This window comes from Zootoca vivipara, chromosome 11, assembly GCF_963506605.1.
Source record: "Zootoca vivipara chromosome 11, rZooViv1.1, whole genome shotgun sequence".
Taxonomy (NCBI): domain Eukaryota; kingdom Metazoa; phylum Chordata; class Lepidosauria; order Squamata; family Lacertidae; genus Zootoca; species Zootoca vivipara.
In genome coordinates this window covers 21,126,604-21,151,845 of record NC_083286.1, presented here as the reverse complement: position 1 = coordinate 21,151,845, position 25,242 = coordinate 21,126,604, and the positions used below count along the sequence as shown (strand labels likewise).

The 25,242-nt window shown below is 42.1% G+C and overlaps 1 protein-coding gene across 1 annotated transcript; it reads left to right on the top strand.

Annotated features, from left to right (window-relative positions):
• Positions 1-1,769: 1,769 nt before the first annotated feature.
• DCP2 (decapping mRNA 2) lies at positions 1,770-24,692 on the top strand. The gene is made up of 11 exons (XM_035099858.2): positions 1,770-1,916; positions 5,137-5,288; positions 7,226-7,353; positions 7,720-7,818; positions 8,719-8,871; positions 9,925-10,037; positions 10,172-10,282; positions 14,606-14,738; positions 15,021-15,122; positions 15,807-15,858; positions 18,041-24,692. Exons 1-11 carry the CDS (start codon positions 1,864-1,866, stop codon positions 18,196-18,198), a joined length of 1,254 nt encoding a protein of 417 aa, XP_034955749.2. The 5' UTR covers positions 1,770-1,863; the 3' UTR covers positions 18,199-24,692.
• The last annotated feature ends 550 nt before the right edge of the window (positions 24,693-25,242 follow it).

Below are 25,242 nucleotides of genomic sequence, written 5' to 3'. Positions count from 1 at the left end.
TTGGCTTGAACAATAAACCTGTTAACTTTTTTTTACTACCCTTTGAGTCAGTGGTTCCCAACAGGTGGTCCGGGGACCCCCAGGGGTCCGCGAGCTATGCCAGAGGGGTCCTCAAGATGCTATTAGATGCCAAGCCTCTGGCCTGCCGGAACCGGCAAAACTGCCGCCGCCGGTGCGCGGGTGCCAAGCGAGCCCGGTGGATCAACCAGGGAGCCGCTGAAGGCCCCCCGGCGACCCCACCGGACCGAGGCTGAGTGCGCCCGGCCGGAGACTCGGCGGAACCCCTGGGCCTAGAGGCCCGAAACCGCCTTCCAGTCCGCGGACCCCGCGGCGACCGCGTGGGCGTTGGAAACGTCTGGCGGAGCAAGCGAGGAGCCGCTGAGGTCCCCCGCAGGCCCGCCAGGCCGAAGCCGAGGGCGCCCGGCCGATGGCCGAGCGGAGCTCCGTGGCCCGAGACCTCCCACCGCGCAACGATCCTGGGGGGCCTGCCTCGCGACTGCAGTCGCCATCACCCCTAGCTGCCCAAGAGGGGGAAGGAGCCCCCCCAAGCGAAGGCCCCCGATCCCGCAGCTCCTGCGCGCCACACGGGGAGCCTCGTGGGGACCCGAAGAACAAAGACCGCACTGAACCTGCTAGCGCTGGCGCTGCTACCACCGCAAATACAGCCACCCCCAGAGGAGGAGAAAAGAAGAGGGAACGACAGGGAAGAGAGGGCCCCACCACCACCCTCAACCCAGGTGAAAGGGTAGAAACCTCCCCCCCTCCAGAGGGAAACCCCCCGACCCCCAGATGGCCACCACACTGCCGCCACTACAGCGACCACCACACCAACGGCCCCCCCCCCCAAGGATAAAGAAAAGAGGAAAACAACTGAAAAATAAATAAAACCACTTTTTAATTTTAGGATTAGGAATTAATGGGGGTCCTTGTCACAACAGCGGCTCGATGAGGGGTCCTCTAGAAAATTTTGTTGGGAACCCCTGCTTTGAGTGATCTAGCTTTATATGCGGAGCTCTGGAAGTATCAGAAAATGCATTCGCATTATGGCACAGCTTCAGCAAATGGGCTTCGATATTCTCACGCTATCTATCCCAGGCCTTAAGACGTGCGTAAAGTCGTAGAAATCAACGGAGCTGGACGGGCCCAACCCCTATGGAGGGGCTGAGAATTACCCACGAAGCTCAGATCACAAGCTGATAAGGAGTTGGCTGGTTTTGAGAAATTTATCTCTTATCTACCCATATCCCCTGAGCATGTGCAGAGCGCGCAAGGGGGAGAGCTTCCGTGTTACGGGGTGTGACTGCCAGGCGGGTTTGAGCCCCGGCGGCTCTCATTTTGGAAATGACGCACGAATTGCCCCTCGAAAGCTCCGCCCCCTAATTTTTATTTATTTATTTATTTATTTATTTAAAAACCAACAACACTGATATATTTATTTATTTTTTAACGCGGAGCTTTAACGTTTCTTTCGTTTCCCTGGGTGCTGAACCCTTCCTCCTTCCTCTTTCGTCGCCCCGCCCGTCGCTCATGATCGTTCGCCGACTTGATTGGCTATCTCCGCTGTCCGTTTGAGCAGCGGGCAAGCCGATTAGCCCATTCCTTTCCTTTCGCAGCGGCGGTTGGTTGAGAGAAGCAAGGATCCTTGCCTATCGTCCCGCCCCCTGCCTCGCGCCTCTCTTTACCAGAGACAGAGACGATTGGCTCGCTGGCACCCTCTCCTCCTTCCTACGGGACGGAAACGGCGTAGTCCCGCCTCCACCGCCTCGTTTCGTTTCCCCTTTCGCTCCCCCCCCACACTTTTAAGGTCCGTCTCGCGCGGCGCAGTGGGCCCCGCTGAGTCGGGATGAGCCGCGCTGCTTCCCCATGGAGACCAAGCGGGCCGAGATTCCCAGCGGCGTCCTGGACGACCTGTGCAGGTATTAACGCCTCCGCCCCCACCAGCGGGGAGGCGGCCGGCTGTGGGGAAGGGCCGGAGCTAGTCCTCCCGGGGGTCAGCAGCAGCCGAAGCCCCTTCTTCCTCCTCCTGTGGGAGCTGGCGGAGAGGCGGCCGCCCTTCAGGCGGGACCGGAGAGACACAGAGAGACACCGCGTCGCCTTCCCTCAGTTAAAAGTCCCGCCAGGCTTAGAATCCCGCGGCTCAGAATTGCCCAGAAATTGGTGGTGCCGGTTAATTAGCTATAAGCCAAAGTGGCGGGGAGGGAGAGGGAGTCGTTGGTTGTATAGGCGGCTTTAAAGTGCGCGCGCTCTTACGACGCGTGTCTCTGTGTGCGAGACTATATATACACACAATATATATATATATGCGCAATGCACAGATATATATTGAACGTAGCGCTGAATATATGCACAAATACACACGCACGCACACACAAAAGTATATATTGAACGTAGCACTGAAATGATGCAAATTCTTGTGGGTTAGGGTTAAGGAAATGTGTCGCCCACAGCAGTTGATTGATTGATTGATTTTCTATACCGCCCTTCACTTGAAGATCACATACACACAAAAAAAACATTCCCAAGTTTTAAAATGGAAAGTTCCTGCCACTATGAAGTTATGAAATGAAAATTAGGTAGTCATTTTACAGCACAAGTCAGTATAGCTACTGTTTTTGAAGTAACATCCACAATGTGTTTTGACAATAGGTGGTTTTGTAAATAGTTTTATTAGACTTTTGGCGTTATTGTATTGTACACATAGCACATGCAGCTTGATGGAACTATTATACCTCAGCAGCTATAACTTTCAGTTTAGCCTGCTGCCACCCTGTGCGTCTTTTCCAGTGTACAGTCATACCTCTGGTTGCGTTTGCTTCATGTTGCGGATTTTCGGGTTGCAAATGCCACATGCGCAGAAGTGACCTGCGCTCTATCGTGCACATGTGCAGAAGCGCTCTATCGCACTTCGCGCACGCGCAGTTGCAACACTCTACTTACAGACTTTGTGGGGTGTGACCGGCACCCCGAAACGGATTGCATTCGTAAGTAGAGGTACCACTGTAGTCCTATGCATGTTTATCATATATATATATGAAAAATGTTTTCCAAGTCCGTTTTGTGGATTCCCGGGAGCATTATGGCATATCGTCCAATATTTGTGAAAAAAGAGATGTCCTATTTAATTTCCCTCCTTCCATGGCATTTTTAACTGTGATGGGGCAATTTTGAAGGATCCTTTTAGGAAGCGGGCATGTTGGACTTGGTAGAGGTTAACTTGCTGTTACCTCCAAGTCAAATTCCACCCCCATTTCCCCTTTTTAGGTCTAGTGTCAAAAGGAAACAAGCAGCTTTAAAACACCCAGATCTGGCATCTGGCCACTGCTTTCTATTGCTGCTGTTCAGACATAGTATGAGGGCAGTGCACATGTGCAGATCTCAACCACTACTGTTGCTTTTGTGTGTGTGTGCGTGGGGGGGGGGGATCCCTCTAAAAAGCAGAAACACAATTTTTAGATACACTGTAGGAATCCAGTTTTGCCCCCATTTAGTGGTTCTGTATGGAGGATACCGGTACTTTGTTTACTAACAGGATAGAAGTCAGAGGGAGAACTCATCCACAAAGTATTGAAATGTAATGAGATGGTGTGGAAGGTGAGAGAGGAGGGTAGAGAGGCAAGAGAGAATATCAAAGGGACTGCTCTGGGAATGCTGCTTTTACTAAGTAGGGCTGCCAGCTTATTTATCAGTTTTGGAAAACACACTGAAATGTGGAGAAAAAGTAGACAATGCTTTTCACATCATTTTGCTTTCATACCATTTACTTAATGTTTGTATGTTAAGGCAATGTCAAAGGGAGAGGAGCCAGTAAAAGATATCAGCTATTCCTCATCATCCTGGCATGTGCCTGTAAATGTATTCTGTGCTCCCAGCCTGGTATTTCCCAGCAAATTTACTGAGTTCTTGCTACCCAGAAGAATGCTAAACAATCCAGGATCAGTTATTAAATTCCAAAATTAACATCTTTGCTAACACCTGTCTGTTGTACAATAATGATTTCTCAATGATCTAATATTATTAAGTGAGATGAGAAGCCCCAGGCATGCAAAAATTAAATATATGGCAATTATTGTCAGATTCAACCTGTTAGGTGTGATACAAGTGTGTTACATGATGCTTAGACTTCATAAATTTGGGGTTCTTCCTCCTAAGGCGGGTACACCTGTTTCAGTCTAAAATACTTTCTGGTCTCCCATGCTGTATTTGAGATAGGAAACTGAGCTTGAGAAAATATGGCATGTCAGAAGGAATTCTGTACAAACTCTATGCCCTACCTAGTCCTTATTTTACCCATCGAGTTGCATTGAACAGTGTCATGAGGGTTGAAGGGCAACAACAATTACTTTGTGTAAGTAAGAAGTCCAGCCATGAAAAAAATCAACAGATTCATGTCAGACTTGGAGGTGGTAGGTGACTTGGAGGTGGTGGCCAATTTGAATTATTTTACCCTGGCTTTTTAAACCAGGTCCATTGCTAGGGCAAAAGGAGGACACACAAAGTAAGAACCATAATGGCCATAAGGAAGGCATTTACACAAGTAATGCAAGACTGTTGAACGTCTTCACTTAGATGCCTATACTAGCTTTTAGGAGGGTTTGCAAGGCACATCTTTTTCATTTGGCCTTAGTTCATTAGTTTTTGTTGCTAGATTTATCTTAGTTTTGCATTGTATTTTTATCTGTTATTAGCAGTCATTGTAATACACTTTAAGTTATGAAAAGGAAGTATACAAGTGTATTAAGTAAAATTTTAAAAAGTATTGTCAAATATTACAAACATCCTGACAATTCCTGCATTTTTATAACCCCCTCAAAGCTTTCAGGTGAAGTTCATGGCGGTGGTGCTAAATCATGGAGAGCTGAAAGCATGTGAGGGTCCTATGTAAACCGTAGTATTTACTCATTTGCATGAAGCTTAAGGATTCTAATCTCATGATGGCTGGTGGGAGTTTGTCACTAAAATGTCCCAGATCTTGAATACATGTCTTGAAACCTATGTGTGGCTTCTTTTTAAATATGTGTGGTCCTTTTCAAATAAACCTTTTTGACTTTGCGTTTGCTGTTTTTGTAATTTAGGAGTTCTTTTTGTTTCAGGTGTTTCAGTGGCTAGTTCTTAAAATTATTTTCCCTCTCCCAACAGTCGATTTATTCTGCACATTCCCAGCGAGGAACGGGACAATGCCATCCGAGTGTGTTTTCAGATTGAGCTTGCCCATTGGTTTTACTTGGATTTCTACATGCAGAACACACCAGGATTACCTCAGTGTGGGATAAGAGATTTTGCTAAAGCTGATATCCTTTCTGTATTACTATGTCTTTTTGTAGTCTGAACTATGTGTGGTGAAACTGTGTTCATGAGTGGAAGCTGCCTCATACTGAGAACAGACTATTATTCTTATTCTTATTTGCCCAATTAGCTCACTATTGTCTACACTGACTGGCATCTGCTCTCCAGAGTTTCAGATAAAAGTCTTTCTCAGCCCTACCTAGAGATGTCAGGTGCCCTGCCAATTTATCTGTGCCACGAGACACTTGAGAGTAAGCTCTTTTGAAATCATTGGGATTAAGTTTTAAGGCAAGGGGTCTCCAGAATTGGAATTTATGAAGTGCTTCACAGTAAGCACTGTTGCAAGTATTTATGTGTGCTTTCTGTTGTTATTATTTTTTAAAATATGTTTATTACACAGTTTCTACCGGTATGTGTTTGGAGGTGGGAATGGCACAGAATTTCACTCCTTGTTAGTGCAGAATGGGCTATCCTTTCTACAGAAATGAATGGGGAAATTGGTTTGTGCAGGAGTGCCCTTTGTTAGAATGCATGCACAGCTCTGGATTGGAGTTATTACAAGCAGATTCTGTTGATTTTTGTGGTTCCTGTTGCTATGTAATGAATGCATGTAAAACTGGAAAATGCCAATCATCAGCTCATGCTTTTTCTGTGGTGGGGGTAGCATGCATTTTAAAATTACTTAAAGCTGTTGTTTCTCACCTGCTTGACCACAGCCAATTATTAGGCTTCTTACTGCTGCATGCCAGTCTCTTAGGCAGAGACTTTTAAAAAGAAGAGCCATGATTTATATACTCCTTTTAGACTGCAAAATTCACAAAGTGGTTGATGCTGTAACATTAAAATCCATTTATAGGACAGGCTAAGTGCGCTTCTGGGGCATATGGTACTCTCAGCAGTGCCCAATCTAAGGAACGCAGTTGCCATGCAGGGAAATACGATAGAGCAGAACCCTCCCAACCCACAGAGACAATCCAGATGGAATATTCCTCTGCCCATCTACTTGCATAGGTCATCAAGAAGGGAAACAAAGCAGTTTTCTGACCCAAAAGCTGACTGAGATTAATCTATAACCTACTTCGTCCTAGAGAGTGTGCTGTTGGACTGTTTGGCCACTGTGATAACAGAATGGTAGACTAGATGGGCCTTTCGCCTGACAGGATTCAGTGATGATTTCTCGAACTGGGCCTCATGACTGCCCCTTCAGGGCATCAGGAACACATCCTACCCTAAAGGACACTGGTCAGCTTGTACTGCTAGCTCTTTAGCCATGCCATGTTTCTGACCCTTTCCCCTTTCACAGCTTAGGCTGTGTAGTTTTAAAGACTAGTGCCCTGGTTGCCAGTTTACACATATACTGTATAGCTTTAAGGTGGTGGGGGTGGTGAAGTATGTGTTTCAAATACTGTATGTGTTTCAAACTATGAAAGCATCCCTATGCAAGCTTAGAGTGTCTCAAGATTCTTAACAGGCAACAAGGCAAGTGACTTAACATACATTGGTATCTCAACTTACGAACGACTCAACCGAATTTTTCGACTTACGAATGGGGCTAATGGCCGCACGCTTACGAATGTCTCGACATCTGAAAGGAAACCGAGGCAGTTTTAGATAGGGTTGCTTCGACTTACGAATTTTCCGTTTCCAATGCATTCCTATGGGAAATTGTGTTTCCAATGACGTTTTTCGACTTACGAAGGTGCCTTCGGAACGGATTAAATTTGTAAGTCGAGGCACCACTGTATAAGGTTTCCCCCCCAATTATTCCCATGACAGTTCTTAAGAAAAACCAAACCACTGGTGTTAAAGTTCTGTGGTGTGAAGGTTCCCTCATTAATGTCAGTGATTATGATTTGCTGGAGACAGAGAAAGAAAGGAAACATATGATTTGAGGAGTGAAAATGTGTGTCCTGGTGCAGTGAATTTCCTTGACTTCCTATACTTTTCAGTCATTGCCCTTTTTTACTGCCTCAAGGTGAAGATGTGCAGAGGGTTTTAGATGAATGGAAAGAGTACAAAATGGGAGTGCCAACCTATGGTGCCATTATTCTCGATGAGAGCCTTGAAAATGTAAGTGTGAAACTGATCTGAAGGATTTCTTTTTATGTCTCGGAAAATGGAATTAATATTGATTTAGATTTTAACATTAAAATCAACTTACTCAAGTGCGACTATTTCAAAACCTAAACAATACCTTTTTATGTAAATACTAGTTTTATAATTTAATAATATATATCGCTTGATATTATTTCCCTCACTGTAAGAGAAGAATGTGTGCCGGATTTTCTTCTTTCTCAACCATTTGTTTTGGTGTATCATTCTTGTAAATATGAAACTTTCCCAATCTCACTGGTGCTTAACACAATTTGACGCCCTCCAACTACTTCTCTTCTAAGTGCTTAATTATGTCTTGAATTGACTGCTTTAATTTTGCAGGTGCTGCTGGTCCAGGGTTATTTAGCAAAGTCTGGCTGGGGATTTCCAAAAGGGAAAGTGAATAAAGAGGAAGCTCCACACGACTGTGCTGCTAGAGAGGTGACTGAGTTGCTTTTATGCTCAAAATGATGTCTCTGACATGTTCCCATGTGCCTCAAGTGCATGTACCATATTAGTGTTTTTCTGTCAGGTGGCGATTTTTCTGTCCCCTGATATGACAAACGTGGATATAACTTTTTACGTTGTTGTTGCTGCCATTTCCTATGCATTCATTGACATTCAGTTCAATACTATTGTACATGTACACAGTTATGTAAGAATTACTTTAAATGGAGGTATTAATGCTGTTTAGTTTATATATTGGACATACTTTATGCCAAGTGGCATAAGATAGGGAAACTGGTTGTTGTAGGGCAAGGCTTGCTTTATGGACAGCCTCCTTGATTGCTCTTCCTGCTATGTAACCAATTTCCCTTTCTCAACATAAAATATAAACTTGTTGTGCTTTTCTGGTGAAAGACAAAGTAAGCATACAGGATCGCAATGCATGTCATCTTAAGTAACTTCTCCCAATGGGTTTTTGAGTTGTTTGCTGTCATTTTTTTAAAAAAATGGCTTTTCACATTTTAGTACTGCAAGTGAGAGACAACAGGGGGAATTCTATAATCCCCTACCTGGGTAAATATTCTGTGGAATTAAATATGAAGCATGAAAAAGATTTTAAATCCACACATGGCATTATCTGTGTTAAGATTTTCTATATTGCCAATGTAATAAATAGGTTATAGTTCTTCTCTTGAATAAAATTGTATGAATTCTGATCCTCGCCGCTCGGTGATGGCAGCAGACCGGAAGTCCTGTATTTTCACTCATATATAGTTCCCCAAGTGAAGACTATTAGTCAACTTTTTCATTACTTTGAGCTATAAAGTGAAATAACTAGTTATACAGCAGTTAAAATGCAAATTAATTTTTTTACTCTGGCCTGTGTATTTTCAGGTATTTGAAGAAACTGGTTTTGATATTAAAGATTACATCAATAAAGATGACTATATTGAATTGCGAATAAATGATCAGCTGGCACGCTTGTACATCATTCCAGGAATTCCAAAGGACACAAAATTTAATCCCAAAACAAGGAGAGAGATTCGGGTAAATAGACTTACATGCATGGTTTTTGTTTTTTGTAAGGTCTGATCAAATTATTGGGTATTGAGAAAATGATTTATGCAGGACTAAAGCTATGGTCAAATGTCCTAAGGATTCCTTCCTTCTCTAGTGCACCGTTCTGGCATGCAGGACACCAGCATCATATTGTTGTCTTGTAGAGTCACATGGAAGTATTCATTTTGTAACAGCGAATGCATGTTGTTTTCTCATGATATATTACTTGTATGCCCCATTTTTGACTTTCATTGCTCATTGGGCCTGCTTTCATGAAGTCCAAGCCCTGGGGTTGGGGGGAACCTGATTCCATAGGTACTTTGCACAGTTTGAAAACTGTAGGCAAAGAACATAGAAGAGGGTCAAGGCAACATACATATTAGGTGTGATCTGCAGTCTAAATGGTCTGGTTTGCACATAACACTAAACCACGGCCTGGCATTATGTGTGAACCAAGCCTTTCAGCTTAACTTTTATTACCTAAGGATAAAGGTTGCCAGTTAAACAAGTTTTGTAGTTGGTTTATAAACCTTAGTTAACAATTACCATAACTTAGTGTTATGTATAAATCTGGATGTCCTTAACCATGGTTAAGATGTCTTCACGGTCCAAAAACTACAGAACCCTGGGTGAGGAGTGGCAACAAAATCATGATTGCTCTTAAGGCTTAGCTGCTCTCTATTCTGTGATGTATTAAACCAAAGTTTGTCTGCCAGACACCTCAGCTTTAACCATGGCTTACTAATTATGGTTAACATTATCTACAGTTAACACTAACCATGGTTTAGTGTTATGTTTGAACCAGATGAACATCTAGGAAGAAATTGTGGTATATTGAGCGTTTTTTGGCAGTTAAAGGGGGTGTATTCTGAGTTTTCTGTTGTAGGTGGGTGTGCAACATATAGAACTGAATTGTAATCAGTGAATTTCTAGTGATGGCAAAGCATGCTGTTTCCTGACTAGGTGCAATGTTATTTCAGATTGTTATCCCTGTCCATTATTTATGTGTACTATAAGGAATCTCTTTTTTTTGTGTTTCAGAACATTGAATGGTTCTCAATTGACAAATTGCCTTGCCATAGAAATGATATGACTCCGAAGTCCAAGTTGGGTTTGGCACCTAACAAGTTTTTCATGACCATTCCCTTCATCAGGTGTGTTCAGGATGAGAGAGAGAAAAAACAGTCCTTTATATTTCACTTTTGTGTTGAGGAGATTTTTATTTTTGTGTTCTAAAATTTGCCCTAAGAAGCTGGATGTTGCTGACCCAATATTACCTTCTCCACAGACCACTGAGAGACTGGCTTTCTCGGCGGTATGGAGATTCTTCTGATAGTGACAATGGATTCTCATCAACGAGTAGTAGCACACCACCTAAACCCAACATGGAAAAAATGAGGTAACAAACTAGCTCAATTTGAAATCTACCAGTAACCTTATAGCCATTATATCTAATTTTAATGAAATAAGTGATATTTCCTTGTGCAGATGAAACATTCTCTCCCTCTTGACCCCTAAATCTGTTCTGGGGTTCCCCCAACCCTCTGAAGTCAATTTGGGATTGGTGTGGTGTGTATAGGGGAGGAAAAGGAGGAACTCCCATTGTGAGAGTGGGATTTGTTCCATTTGTGCATTATTTTTTGAAATACATAATTTTTTTAGTGATTTTCCAAGATTGTTCCAATAGCAGCTTCATTATAACAATAACAATACCAATTTTATCCAATTAATACAATTATTAATACCAATTATTCAACTGTCAAATTATACAATTTAATTAAACTAGCCCCCTTGCATGCTTGAGTTGATTCTTTTACATTTTTCTGCATTCCAAAATTTTAATAATTTCCATTCAGATATAATAATCCCTTGTACAGTAGAACCTTGGTTTACGAACACCTCGGTTTATGAATTTTCGGTTTACGAACGCTGTGGACCCATCTGGAACGGATTAATTCACTTTCCATTACTTTCAATGGGAAAGTTTACTTCAGTTTATGAACGCTTCAGTTTATGAACAGACTTCCAGAACCAATTACACCCATGCTTCGGGTTAAGTACGCTTCAGGTTGAGTACTCTGCGGACCCGTCTGGAACGGATTAATCCACTTTCCATTACTTTCAATGGGAAAGTTCGCTTCAGTTTATGAACGCTTCAGTTTAAGTACTCTGTGGACCGTCTGGAACAGATTAATCCACTTTCCATTACTTTCAATGGGAAATTTTGCTTCAGTTTATGAACGCTTCAGTTTATGAACAGACTTCCGGAACAAATTGTGTTCATAAACAGAGGTACCACGGTATAACAATTACTGTACAATCTTGTGATTTCTATTTGCGTTGGTATGATTGATAATTTATAAAGTTTCAAATGAGGAACTTTAGCTGTAATCCTTATTCTTTCCTGCATGTGACAGTTTTCTCCTTGATGTTATCCCATCCATATATGGTGGTGTAGCCTTCATTCCTGTTGATGTTTCCCATCATGCCCCAGGAGAAGCTGTTATCTCAGTTTCCAAAAGTCCCTGCATCGCTTCATCCCATGATTCGGCTTCTAGTAAACAAGCCATCTTCACCATTTTTCCAGCCTAGGAAGAATGGTTTGAATCCAGACTGCAGATAGTTAATCCAAAAACTTCTATTCCCGCAGCTGGTAGACTCCTTTGCTCCCTACTGCTGATTTATGGCCAATTATCTCAAATACATTCCTTTGGATAATGGAGGTTAGGGAGGATTTTGCTCTATGTTTCAAAGCATAGCATTCTCCCCACTTCCCTCTCAGTTCCTTTCGTTCACACACACAATTCCTATTTTGTTAAATTCCATATTATATTCCAATTTCTTCCGTCCTCACTTGTGTAGATATTTTTAATAAAACTTGCATTCCGTGGAGGGTTGCCGTATCATAAAGGTAGAGAAAAACTTTAAAGAAGCAAACTGTGGGCTCCCCTCCCTCCATTGTCTCTTTCACCGAATGAAATATCCCAGTCCAAACTTTTTACATCCTTGTTGCTGGGTTCTTTTTGCAGTTTCATATCTCATGTCTCTGGCACGCGCCTGTAGTTTACACCAATTAGAATCCAATTAACAGGATAATCTGTGCTTCCAGGAATGGGGTAGGATGGGGGGTGTCACGGCAGTCAGAGTGCTCCATGCACCCAGTGCCTTTGCATGCCCTCTCATTCCATGGGGAAGCGAGTGCCAGACTGCCGGGCAAACTGCAGGTGAGAGCCGGTACCTCTTTCAACCAAAGAGAAATGCAGATAATGAAATTCCCCATTGTTATTGGTATTGGGAGAGACTCCATTCCTGGTGCGCTGGAAACAGGAAGCCGCCATTTGTGAAATTATTTAGCTGAATACCACCCCAAACACTGTCCATACCACCTAAACGGAGTGAAAGAATGATGGAATGTTCCATAAATAATAATCTATTTTACAGAAGTGTTAACCAGTATAGATGTTATAGGAAAAAGACTTGCAGTACAATCCCATACATTTTTAACTCAAAGTAAAACCTATTACAGTGGTACCACTGGTTACGAACTTAATTCATTCCGAAGGGCTGTTCTTAACCTGAAACCGTTCTTAACATGAGGCACGCTTTTACTAATGGGACATCCCGCTGCTGCCGCACGACTTCTGCTCATATCCCAGGGCAAAGTTCGCAACCAGGAGCTCGTTACCCGAAGCATTCGTAAGGAGGATGGTACATAACATGGGGTTCCACTATATATGCAAAGGGCTTATTCTCAGGGAAAGTGTATGTGGATGCTGAGAGTACATAACTATCAGCATTAGCATTATCAACAGCAGTGATACTAATACATTTGGCATCGATGTAAGTGGTACTTCAGTTAGAACAGATTTGGCTGGTCCTTTCCCCGAAGGACTTACAGTCTAAACATAAGCAGAAGGAAGAAAATGGAGGAAGGGGTAAACAGTGCCATTATTTCAATATTTCAGCCTAGAACAGTAGGGTATCAGGACTAGGGAATTGTTCCAAAGACCCTCCAGAAAAGCTTTGAGGAAGGTTTTGAAAGAAGCAAGGGAGGCATAAGGAATAGCAAGGGCTGAGTCATTTCAGGGGACAGGAGATTTCTGAACCACTGAGCAGTGTGGATCAAGAAGAGTGAAAGGATGTGTTGGGCTGTTAAGACAGAAGTACTAGGTAGTTCTATGGCTATAGGACTGCAGTCTTGACGACCTAAATTAAGACTGGTTATAGCTTGTTGCTTGGCAAGACATCAGTGAAAGTATTTGAAAGCAGCACATTCTTGAGTTGCCGTACCAATAATTAGGGGTGACTGAACTGGTGTTTGATAAACTGACATATGAAATGTAGCAGCCTTCAGAATTCTGAATCAAATGGCAGTCTACAAATCAAACAGAACCACAGGCAAGTTCACCTACAGTTTATTGCAAGTGCTGAATATGTATGAATGTGTAGTAGTTTAAAATACTGCCAGGTACTGCTGTATGCTTTTTATCATGGGTATTCAATAAATGCATTGAATTGCAGGAAAACTTTATTCAGTGATGTGGCTTTTTGGTTCACTGGCCCTTTCTTTTCCCCTGGGACACAAATTTAACAAACAATGTTTACATGCAGGCTTTTCAGTTCCATATTGGAAAGAGACACCTGCAATAAATCTCATACTGTCTTTGCTTTAAACCAGGGGTCAGCAAACTTTTTCAACAGGGGGCCAGTCCACTGTCCCTCAGACCTTGTGGGGGGCCGGACTATATTTTGGAAAAAAATGAACGAATTCCTCTGCCCCACAAAGAACACAGAGATGCATTTTAAATAAAAGGACACATTCTACTCATGTAGAAACACCAGGCAGGCCCCACAAATAACCCAGAGATGCATTTTAAATAAAAGGACACATTCTACTCATGTAAAAACATGCTGCTTCCTGGACTGTCTGCGGGCCGGATTTAGAAGGCGATTGGGCCGCATCCGGCCCCCGGGCCTTAGTTTGGGGACCCCTGCTTTAAACCAACACTTGGTTCCAGACATATGAGAATGGACCCTTTTGTATGGACAGTGGAGCAATGTGCCTGCCTCTGTGATGTGCTGATGATGTGGCAAAATAATGTAATGAACATAATGGTAAAATTTCCACAAGCCTAACTTGGTCACACCTTTGTAGAGATGAAAAGATTGTGGAATTGGCCACACATGCCCTGGGACCTGCTGGTGAAGGGAAGGTAATACATTGAATAATATACTATGCATCTCTCATTACTTGGTATGCACTGTAGTTGACATCCCTACTGATCCACGATGTGTGTAGTAGAATTGCAACATGTAAATGATCAGTGAACCCTTAGTTGCTCCATTGCCATTGGCATCATTTGATGAGTGCTGTTCAATGAAATTTTCCTAGTGCAGTGATGTCCCCCCCCTGTTAATTGCTATCAAGGCAGGTGACCCCCCTCCCTGGCACTGTATTGTACCTGCATTGACAAGCAATGAATCTGAGTGGACTGAGAATCATGCATTTGTCAACAGCAAGCGCCACTTTGCAGTGCCTTTGAAACAAGCAGTAATGCCCTAAAGAGGAAATCTACAACATACTGTCGCAATGGTTAATTGGCAAATATAGTCTCATGTAGGGAATACCTAAGCAGTTCGAGTTAAAGCTGTTGTGATCATAATCTGCTGTTGATCTTTTCTAAAGAAGCCCCCTGCTCCCTCCTTTTTTTTGATGGATTAGATCCAAACTCCATTATAGCCAGCCAGTGGTTACAGATGGTCCTTCAGGAGACCAGTGGACGAAACAAAGGCAGTTGCAGCAACAGAAGCCATATATCAATCATTTTGAGACGTCTGATGCGTTAAAACTAAAGGTTAGTTTCTTTTTAATACATTTTTGTGCTAGCTCAAATTCTGTGAAACTTGGTTTTCTGTGTACATGAAGCATTTTAACTTTCAAACTTCACAAGCTTGTGTCTCTAGGGAATAAGTCTGTATATATCAATCGGAGAATTACTAAGCATATGCACAGTACTTTAATCATCTGCAATATAGTTATCAAATTCCATTCAGTTTAATATATGCATAAGCATACAGTATGCGGCCATGGATTTTTAACTTCAGTTCCTTCTTTTTCTTTGTGTTTGTTTGCTCAGAACCCACGTAGCAATGGTAGAAAGCAATACCAAGACACTCCCAATCAAAAGAAGAAAACTAACGGAATGCAAAGTCAGCCAGCTAAACAGAACCAAACTTTGGTAAGTTGTTTAATGGTAAATAAGAAGTGTAAAGAACACTGACTGGTCAGCAGTGCTGTAGAATCAGAGGGGATCAAGAAGATTGCAGTGATAGTTGGAGCTGCAGGTGCCCTCACAGTGCCCTCGCGGCATGAGACAGGTTATAGACAGATAAAACGTTGGCTTGGATACGGTCAGCTTCTGGGCTTTTGCTGCTCTTGAGACCTGTCCCAGATTTTGGCTGGGTTTAAAAAGGAAGTGGGGGAGTGTCCTCTCGTAACTTTATTTGGATTTGCCCAGTAGTTGAGAAGAGTTTCTTGTGCTTCCCCTTGGTAAACTGCCACTCGAAAGTAATCCTGGGGAGGATGGCAAAAGTTGTAACAGATTCATGTGTGGCTCAGTTAGCTAGAAAAGAATGCAAAGTAATGGGGGGTATGAGTTGCCACAGGACATACATATGCTTTCAGATTTCTGTTTGTGGTGAAAGACCATTGGGTTGTGGTAACCTTCCATGAAGTTAGTTTGGCCTGCAAAAGAGATTCTTCTTTGTAGCTTTCAAGGTATAGCAACCTAATTCTGCAGTTTTAAATATATCTATGTGGTAAGAGGCATCTCTTCTGCACTCTTCATCCATTGCTAGATACATGTAAAACAAAACTCAAACTAATACAAAACTCAAACTCATACATTTCTCTTCTTAACCAGAAATGTGAAAAGAAGTTGCATCCCAGGAGACTTCAAGATAATTTTGAAACAGGTAAGTATGTGTATGCTACATTCTGAAGTTAGCACTTTTGCTGGTTATTTTTCACTGTGCATTGTATCTTAAGCAACACATGACGCCCTGGTTCAGTTGTAACTATCTCAAGCCACTTAACCCATGGTATATAGGGCCAGGCAGTAGCCAGGAGTGCTTGCTAACCAGGATACAATACATGCTGGTTTCATATCTTAGTTGGCAACTAGGAAACTTCCGCCCCACCAAGAACTGCATTTCCTTTGGGGTCATGTTTTAAGGCAGGCATCCCCAAACTGCGGCCTTCCAGATGTTTTGGCCTACAACTCCCATGATCCCTAGCTAAGAGGACCAGTGGTCAGGGATTATGGGAATTGTAGTCCAAAACATCTGGAGGGCTGAAGTTTGGGGATGCCTGTTTTAAGGGATGCTTGCTGGTAGTGGACCTAGTCAGAGTCACCCACCTTCGTAGTGGTGATCTTGAGAGTCTCTTCAGCGACCCTCTCTCATACATACATACATACAGCCCTCTCTCTCTCTCTCACACACACACCCATCCACAAACACTTCCCTAGTGTTAATTATTAACTGGGGGTTAGGACACACTCCCCCACCCTTCATACCATCTACACATTTTCTCCACTTCATTATTATAAATCCTAACCCTTTGTGGGGGAAGGGGGGAATTCTCATGCAGTTTGCTAGGAAAGATCTAACCCAGGGGTCCCCAGACTACGGCCCGGGGGCCGGATGCGGCCCAATTGGCCTGCCAATCCGGCCCGCGACGACCCCTGCCGCCCGCTCTTACGGCGCGCAGCGCGGCAGCGCTCTTCCGGGTTGGGAAAAAAGCGCCGAAAATCCTTTGTGCGCATGCGTATGGGCCTCTCCCGACCCGGAAGAGGTCATTTCTGGTGCACTTCCGGGTCGGGGGAGGCCCATACGCATGCGCACAACGGATTTTCGGCGCTTTTTCCACCCTGGAAGCGCGCCGCCGCGCCAGTAAGCGCCTGTGCGCATGCGCACGCACTCGCCGGCCCGCACAGGCGCGCGCTCCCCCATCCTCCGGCCCACCGCACGATCGGCGCGGTGGGAACCGGCCCAAACGCCGGTAAGTCTGGGGACCCCTGATCTAACCCTTCCTATTTACTGCAATTCCAGTGAACCCCTGCACCATTTATTTATTTATTTATTTAAAAGCCTCCCATTGTTCCTATCACACTGAAGCCCTACATGCAAATTGCAGAAGAAATAGTACCTCCTGATTCTTTGTAGGTACTGGGTCTTTTTGTCCTATAAAACTACTGAAGTAAAAACGACATGTCTTAATTCAGGGGTCCCCAGACTTACCGGCGTTTGGGCCGGTTCCCACCGCGCCGATCGTGCGGTGGGCCGGAGGATGGGGGAGCGCGCGCCTGTGCGGGCCGGCGAGTGCGTGCGCATGCGCACAGGCGCTTACTGGCGCGGCGGCGCGCTTCCAGGGTGGAAAAAGCGCCGAAAATCCGTTGTGCGCATGCGTATGGGCCTCCCCCGACCCGGAAGTGCACCAGAAATGACCTCTTCCGGGTCGGGAGAGGCCCATACGCATGCGCACAAAGGATTTTCGGCGCTTTTTTCCCAACCCGGAAGAGCGCTGCCGCGCTGCGCGCCGTAAGAGCGGGCGGCAGGGGTCGTCGCGGGCCGGATTGGCAGGCCAATTGGGCCGCATCCGGCCCCCGGGCCGTAGTCTGGGGACCCCTGTCTTAATTCATAGCTTGGATGTGGGAAATTTTGGTAGTGGAGACCAATTGTATGTGAACTACTATCGTTCAGAATGTCACGTGTTGAACCTCGACCCATGATCACATCCTGATTCAGTTTATCTGCAGTATGCAAGAGTCACTTGTGCAACCAGAGTGTTCTACAAATGTCTGTGTGAAGGAAGATATATATGTTACTGATTTTTTTCTAGGTTTCTCTGACAGTCTTTTTGGCTAAAAGGCAGTATATAAATGCTATAAATAAATAACTTCAAATGTAGATTGTTTCAAGTGTTCTTTCCTGCAAACCTGTTTTAACTTAACAGTTTTTTAATGAATAAGTGGCCAAATAATTTGAAACTCTCTTTAGTAATCTGTATGTACTGTTCTTTTTTAATCTGAATAGTAAGATTATTTCCGACACTTGCCACTGCTAAATAATTTGTTTTATCTTTCTTTAAATCCAGAAGCAGCATATGACATGTGTTGTGTCAATGAAGACCAGCTCTTAGAACATGGACAATCAGGGTCATGCAATGGCCACTGCAAATTCACTTTCTCCTCACGAGCTTTTCTGAGCTTCAAGTTTGACCATGACGCTATCATGAAAAGTTTTGACCTTTGATGGTTGTTCATTTGCACAAGTCTGCCACAGACCTGGTGCAAAGTAGCTGAGCAGGTTTCTTAAATCCAGCCTTTACCCTTTCTCAGGTTTAAAAGCAATGCAGGGACCTAGTGATGGGCTGGAAGGCTTCTCATCGCAATATGGGAGTAACACCATTACAGTGTTGCACTTTAAATGCAGTATAGCTTTTACCTGCAGAGGGGAAAAATGTTTTCCAGTGTTTCATTTGCTAGTTCCCAACTATGCATTAGAGGGCATTTTTTTGCTGTGTGTTTAGAAGTATTTTATTTAGCCCTAGTGCTATACTAACCTCTTAAGTGTTTAGATTTGCTCTGATGTACAATAATTCTTTTGTTTCCAGTATGTCACAACAGGGTGGCAACCGACATGAAACTTCTGAGGACACACCTGTTTTGTATTCTGGATATAGTTTTGACCTCTTGTGACTTTGTATGCTAAAAGGCAAATTTCTCTTTTTGCTAGTTCAGGATCCTCCTCCCTCGGATCTTCTGGTTTTTGAAACTAGTTTCTTCCGTTTGATTCTCTTTTGCACTGTACCAGGTTTTTTTTAAGGCATGTTTTAAAATGGTAATGGTATCATGAAAAGCTGAATTCTGCTCAAAAATTGTCTCTCCCCTCCTCTCCAGTTCCAGTAGGATTGGGTGGTGGTGTTCAGCCATGGTAAACCTGGTTTTCTTGGTCTGATTTTGCTGTTTCTACCATTTTGTAATAACAGCAACTAGTTTGAATATGCAGCATGTTAAAATGTGGATTTAGGGGGGGATAATTTTACTGTATAGAATGTAAACTAGCCTTTTTAAAGTACTGCGAGGAGAGAATTCAAAGCATGTTCAGGACAGCACATGACATTCAACCTAATGAATTTTGTTTTGTCATTGTACTGTTTTATTCTATTCTGCTATATTTTTACCAATATCTTTCTGGTTCAACATTGAGTTTGGTGTCAACACAATAGCTGCAACAGTTTTAACATTTTAACAAGAATGCAGCAAGGAGTGCAAGAGAAAGGCATTTAAGTTTTTATTTTAACAAAATGTACAGATTGCTTAATCTAAAAAAAAATGGTTTACAAAACGACGTCCCATGATTGTTCTGAAGGCATGACTGTGAACATACCTTACCTACAGAGCTGCTGCTGAATTTCTCTCTCTCCACATCCTGCCTTTACCTTGGCACTGTAGAAGAGCTTGTAATAAGTGTTTGGGATTTCAAAAGTCAAACTTCCAGCCTACCTGGGTTAAAGTTTGGGAACTGTGTAAACCAGGCATCCCCAAACTGCGGCCCTCCAAATGTTTTGGCCTACAACTCCCATGATCCCTAGCTAACAGGACCAGTGGTCGGGGAAGATGGGAATTGTAGTCCAAAACATCTGGAGGGCCGAAGTTTGGGGATGCCTGGTGTAAACCATTTATAATTTCGCATAGTGCCTCTTCTCTTGCAAAATCTGTATAATCTCCCTTGCTGAAGGACTGTCAAGGAAAGTATAAACTTTGTGAGTCTCCATTTTGCCTGGGAAAGAAGCTCAAATTAACTTCCAAGTAAATCAGGTTTTATTTACAGGCCATTTTAAATATTGTTGAGTGACAGATTTGCATAGTTACATACCTGCCAGCCACATCCATAATTTATTCAAATTAGCAAATTCACTGGATCTGCTAATCTGTTAAGGCAGTTGAAAGGTTGGTGATGGACGGAGACACCACTTTCCCCCTGTCCACCTCTATTTCGAGGGGAAATTTTTGGTCAGTATTTAGTGCAGTTTGACTTTCTATAGCAATAAAAGTGCCTAACTTGCTAACTTCTCGTTCATGGCAAATTGCATTTTCAGACTGCTTGTGCCAATCTTCTTCTGATATGTAGCTTGATTTCCCAGGAATATTACTCTTTATGCTGTTTCCTTTTTGGTACACCATGGAACTCTGGCACAGTTATGTGAATTACAGATATGAAATGAATTCCTTTCTGACAAACACTTAAATCACTGTACTAGCAGTGAGACAAAAGTGAAACAGCTTTGTGTTCAGAGTGTGCAAGTTCTGCCCTAACGTCTGGATAGGCGAAGTGTAGCTTCCATTTTGCAATTCTTTAGCAAAGACAGTGTCAAGCTTCTTCATGGATAACTTCCCAGAAGCTATAAAAGACTAACTTGGGTTTGTTAAATCTAGCCTTAAAATGGGTTGCAAGTAAACATCGTAAATATGCAATAATTTTCACTTTTACAAGGTACCATGTTTCATAAAGTTGTGTTCCTTAATTTAATTATCATGTATTAAGAGTGTCTGGAAATAACTGTTTTATGGATTCCTGGGTGTCCTGCACTGTGAACATTTCAGGTTGTTTACTTTTAATTTGTTTGTATGGTATGAGTTTTTTTGTTTTGCTTGCAAAGTGTTTAAATGAATCTTTTTATACGCGTGTATTCCAAAGTCCAGGCATATGGTTTACATAGATTTCTGTAAAACAATGAAGAAAAGGCAATTTGGGAATTGTGAATTTTTGTTTCTCTGTGGGCATTTTAAAAGATGGGGGAATATATGATATGTGAATGGATTTGAGATAATCTTTATGGAAAGATCGAACTGCTTGAATGTTGACTGCTGGTCTGATGTGCTTGAGGAGATGCAACAAATTCTGTGCTGCACCTAATTGCATTACTTGTCTGATCCTTTTGAGGTCAAATTATTTCTGCTACAAAAGCAAAGGATGCTCAGCAGACAAAAGACTTTAAAAAGGATTCTTGGGACTGCATACTGAGTTTTTGGACAATGGTTTTGTATAAATGTATGTGTGTCTATGAGTTGCTTAGTGAAGCTTTAATTTATAGCTACTCTGTTTTGTTTTGTTTTTGGTGGCTCATAAAGTCTGTGATTTCCGCTAGACTTGTGTGCTGTTGAAAGCTTTGTATTCAATATCTGAGCTTGAGAAAGCAGAATTGAGGAGAAAGGAGCAGTTTTAACATTTTGCTGCACTACACTTTTCCAGGGGTTAAGTTGGTCTTTAGGCTCAAATATTTGTGTGCTAAGGTTAGCAGTTTGCTTTGCAGAATTGGAGTACTAAATACTGGTAATACAACTGTGGCAAAAATTCCTCTGATTTTAGTTGAATTTTGGGGATGTTTTGCATGGTTGGTTGCAGGAAAAGAGCAGCAAAATTTTGCACAGTGGCCCATGGCTCCTATCAAGCTTGTGATGTACAACCACGTATTAGTGCTGGAGATTTATGAAAGGGCCCTTAGAGCAGCTTCTGACATGAAGCTTGGTATTTGACAGCTGGTGATTCTCCTTGTTCCTTCCATTTCTGTCCCATCTGAAACGGAACTGCCAGTTGCAAATGTTCTGAGTCTGGAAGCTTGTGAGTTTTTCTTAGCTGGCCATGCAGAGGTTATGAATGTTCCTCTGCAGCCCAAGAAGTCTGAGCATAGCTGTTATGGTAGTTCTTAATTGTGAAACATGCAATTCAGGTTTTCTTTCTCACAGTTCCTTACACTAGAGTGCTTACGTGTGACAATAATTTACTGTGCACTGTGAAGGCATCCTTACAGGGAAGTTAGCTATTACTGAAATCTTGGTATACTCTTTAAACATATGTAGCTATATCTTTTTCACAAAGGGAAAGATAAATAGGCTTAAAACCTTACTTTTTGCAGTACAGTGGTACCTCGGTTTGCGACTGCAATCCGTTCTGTGGAGGCGGTCACTTGCTGAAGCGGTCGCTCCCCAGAGGCACGCTTCTGCGCACGTACGCGCTGCGCAGATCGCATCTGCGCATGCGACGCCGCGGAACCCGGATGTAAACACTTCCAGGTCCACAGCGGTCGCTCGCGCAGAGGTAGACGTAAACCGAGGTTTGACTGTAAGCACTGACTGATGCAATATGGCTTGTATGCATATATATTCCGCATGCATTTATGGTTGCTTTTATTTTTTGATAAGAACAGTGGAAAAAATAACCTCTCCTTAATTTGTTATTGTCAGGATCACGAAAATCCTAGTGTCCTGCCTGGTTTTGAACTCTTCAACCAGTTTTTTTTAAAAAAATATTTAATCTTTTTTGACAACGATCCAAGGAGCCACATGGCCCATTCTGTGCATTTGTGTATTTAAGTAGGGTTGGAACTGATTTCTCCCCTTCCACCCCCCTTTCCCCCCCTTTTAAGCAGTAGCATTTTATGGTATGTAACAAATAACTGCTTTTAAAATGGGAGAAGTGAAAAACAATCTTGTTGCGCTCTACAAAAGCAGCTCTTTGGATTCTTTGCTGCTGTGGTTTAAATAACTTAATGAAATCTGTAACTGTGGTATAAACTATTAGAACTGTGCTTGGAAATGATGTACAGGTTGCTGTTTTAAGTTGATTGAACGGACCAATGTTATTAAAAAAGTGACATTTAATTTGTGTCATTAATGAAGCATAGATCACATCAAGAAAGGAATGTACATTTTACAAATATTTCTAAAACTACAAATATTTTATATAAAGGATCAATGATGCTACCTTTCATAATGACTGTAGCCACAGTATTCAACTACAGGCTTCTTCTTGGCCAAAATTGGTTCATTCTTTCAAGCTGAACAATTTTAACGTAACTAAACGTTCTCTGAAATAAATTATACTTTAACAGCCTGAAAATGTGTGTTTAAATAGTAGGATTGTTCACTGCTATGTTTTGTGAAAAATGGCATTGCTACAGAAGGGTGTGCTTTTGATAGGAGGAGGTGTGCATTCGGCAATGACCTAATCTGACAACTTGTGTTATTTCAAAATACTTTAATGTACAGTGATTTGCAGCCTAGCTTTAAAGAAGAGATAGTAACAAGTCGTTCTTCATAATTTGTGAAAGGCGGAGAGCAGTGGACTAGGTATGTATTGCTTTATTTGTTATAGGCTAGATAATATAGGTTACTTTTTCACTAAGTTAACATGGTTTGAGATTGGTCTATTAAAAAAGTACACTGTTATGTGCTAAGTAAGCTAATGTGTTTATTTTTATGTTCATTGAACAGTTTGTTTTTACTTATTACTGCTTTTATATTATAAAAATGCTTACTAGTAAGTTTTGGACTTCTAGATAACTTGAAATGTAATTATTGTTCTGAACTGCAAAATACAGCTGGGTCATGCCTACAATACTGATGTATAAAACATTGCGACTGGTGTCGTTGCCCCTAGGTAACAGTGTACGAATTGTCAAGAGAAAGTATTTTTCTGAAAATTTGTGGAATTGCACTTGGAGCCCACAAAACATGAAAACATAGCATAAAAGAATTGCCATGTGAGTTGTGTACATTTTTCCATTTGTCATTAAAACAGTTAATTTTCATGTTTTCATATAAACAAATGGAAAGCGCTTTATTGTGCAAGCAGTGAGAAGGGTTCACACAATGATATATAAAATAAGAACTAGGAAAGCATTTTCCTGCCAAGAAGCAGTGACTCTATAACCTTTGATAGAAAAGGCCATGCCAGAAGGCTTAATGATATTTGCATTAGAAATTTATTCAGAATATAAGAACATTTGTAAAAGTATTATAAATGCCTCTGTATAAATAAATGCAGTTTGTACAAGTCTATATCAAATAAAACAAGGTAGCTATTTTACAGCTGCTAAAGAACTAAAACTGTAGTTTCCCATGAAAAATGCAAATATAAACAGCAAAGCAATACTGACATTTAATGCAAAATTATATGTGCTTTGTAAATAACTAACAGTAACATTCAAGCTGGTGTAAAAGGTTTTTTTATACCTTAACTGGAAAATAACATGTTTAGAACATGTTCCATGCAACATATGACAAACTCATCGACTTCTAGAAACCTGTTCTAATAATACAACTCAACATGTCACATTTAGACAAAAAGGACTGAATAATTGACTAGATTTGTCTTTAAAACAATCACTTCCGTGTAACAATGGAATGGATAGTTCTGGAAGTTTTGCTTAGCATGACAATACATAGCACACACACGTCAGGTCTGCCTGAGGTCTTGGGCACAGAGATGGTTTTTAAAAACAGTTGCATGACTGAATTTTTGGTATTTCGTCTTGAGTGGCAGTAACAGATTTTTGCTTTCAACCTAAACACCTTGAACTCTATACTGGCAGTAGCCCGTGTCTGCTTTTTTTGATCATTCTAGCTGCTGATTATGTTCCCTATGAAGAAGTGACTGCTTGTTGAAGGAAGCATCTGCTAGGCGGGAGAGCTGCTTCCCACCACAGAAACATAACCAAAGCTTAAATTTAATAGACCACCCCTCCTGTGGAAGGTTCAACATACTCACAAAAAATGTTGTTCATGCTTTAAAGTAGCATTCTTGCAATATTGTCCTAAAACAAATGGATCTATATTTTCCTGCCAATAATCTCTTAAGTGTTTGGTGGTGGGTGGGACGGTTTCCCACCACTTTGCCCCAACCAAGTACAGTTGTAGCTTGGTTTTCGAACAGAATCCGTTCTGGAAGTTCGCATCGGGTGTCGGCTTCCAAAAAACATTCACAAACCGGAACACTCCCGGGTTTGTGGCGTTCAAGAACCAAGGTACAACTGTAATCAATTTTGGTAAAGCAGACAGTTCTGGTTATTGAAACATAGCTACACTCCCCTGCAAGTGAAATTGGGGAGTACAGCACACATGCATGAATGCAGTCAATCCTGCAGGAAAGACAGATACAGTTTATCACACCTATTTCTTAGTTAGATGAGAAGGTTGTTAGCTGCCCATTTGCACCAGAAATCAAGAATTAAAACTTATAAGGTAGTGGGCAGGTATCTTGCCTAATAACTGTGGCTCAAGCTCTGGGCATTTAATATATAAAACCAGAGTAGGGGCAGCAGTCTTAGTCCAATAAACAATTGGTACATATTGGGGACAGATGTTTTACTTTAAAGCTGGAACTTGTAAAATAGGAAAGTGGTCTTATGAAAACCTAGAACATGCCCCAATGAATTGGTGGGGGGACAAAGCTAAGAAAATATTAAAGGATGGGACAGAAGGGAGTCTCGGTGCTCAGAGTCCTTGAAAAATC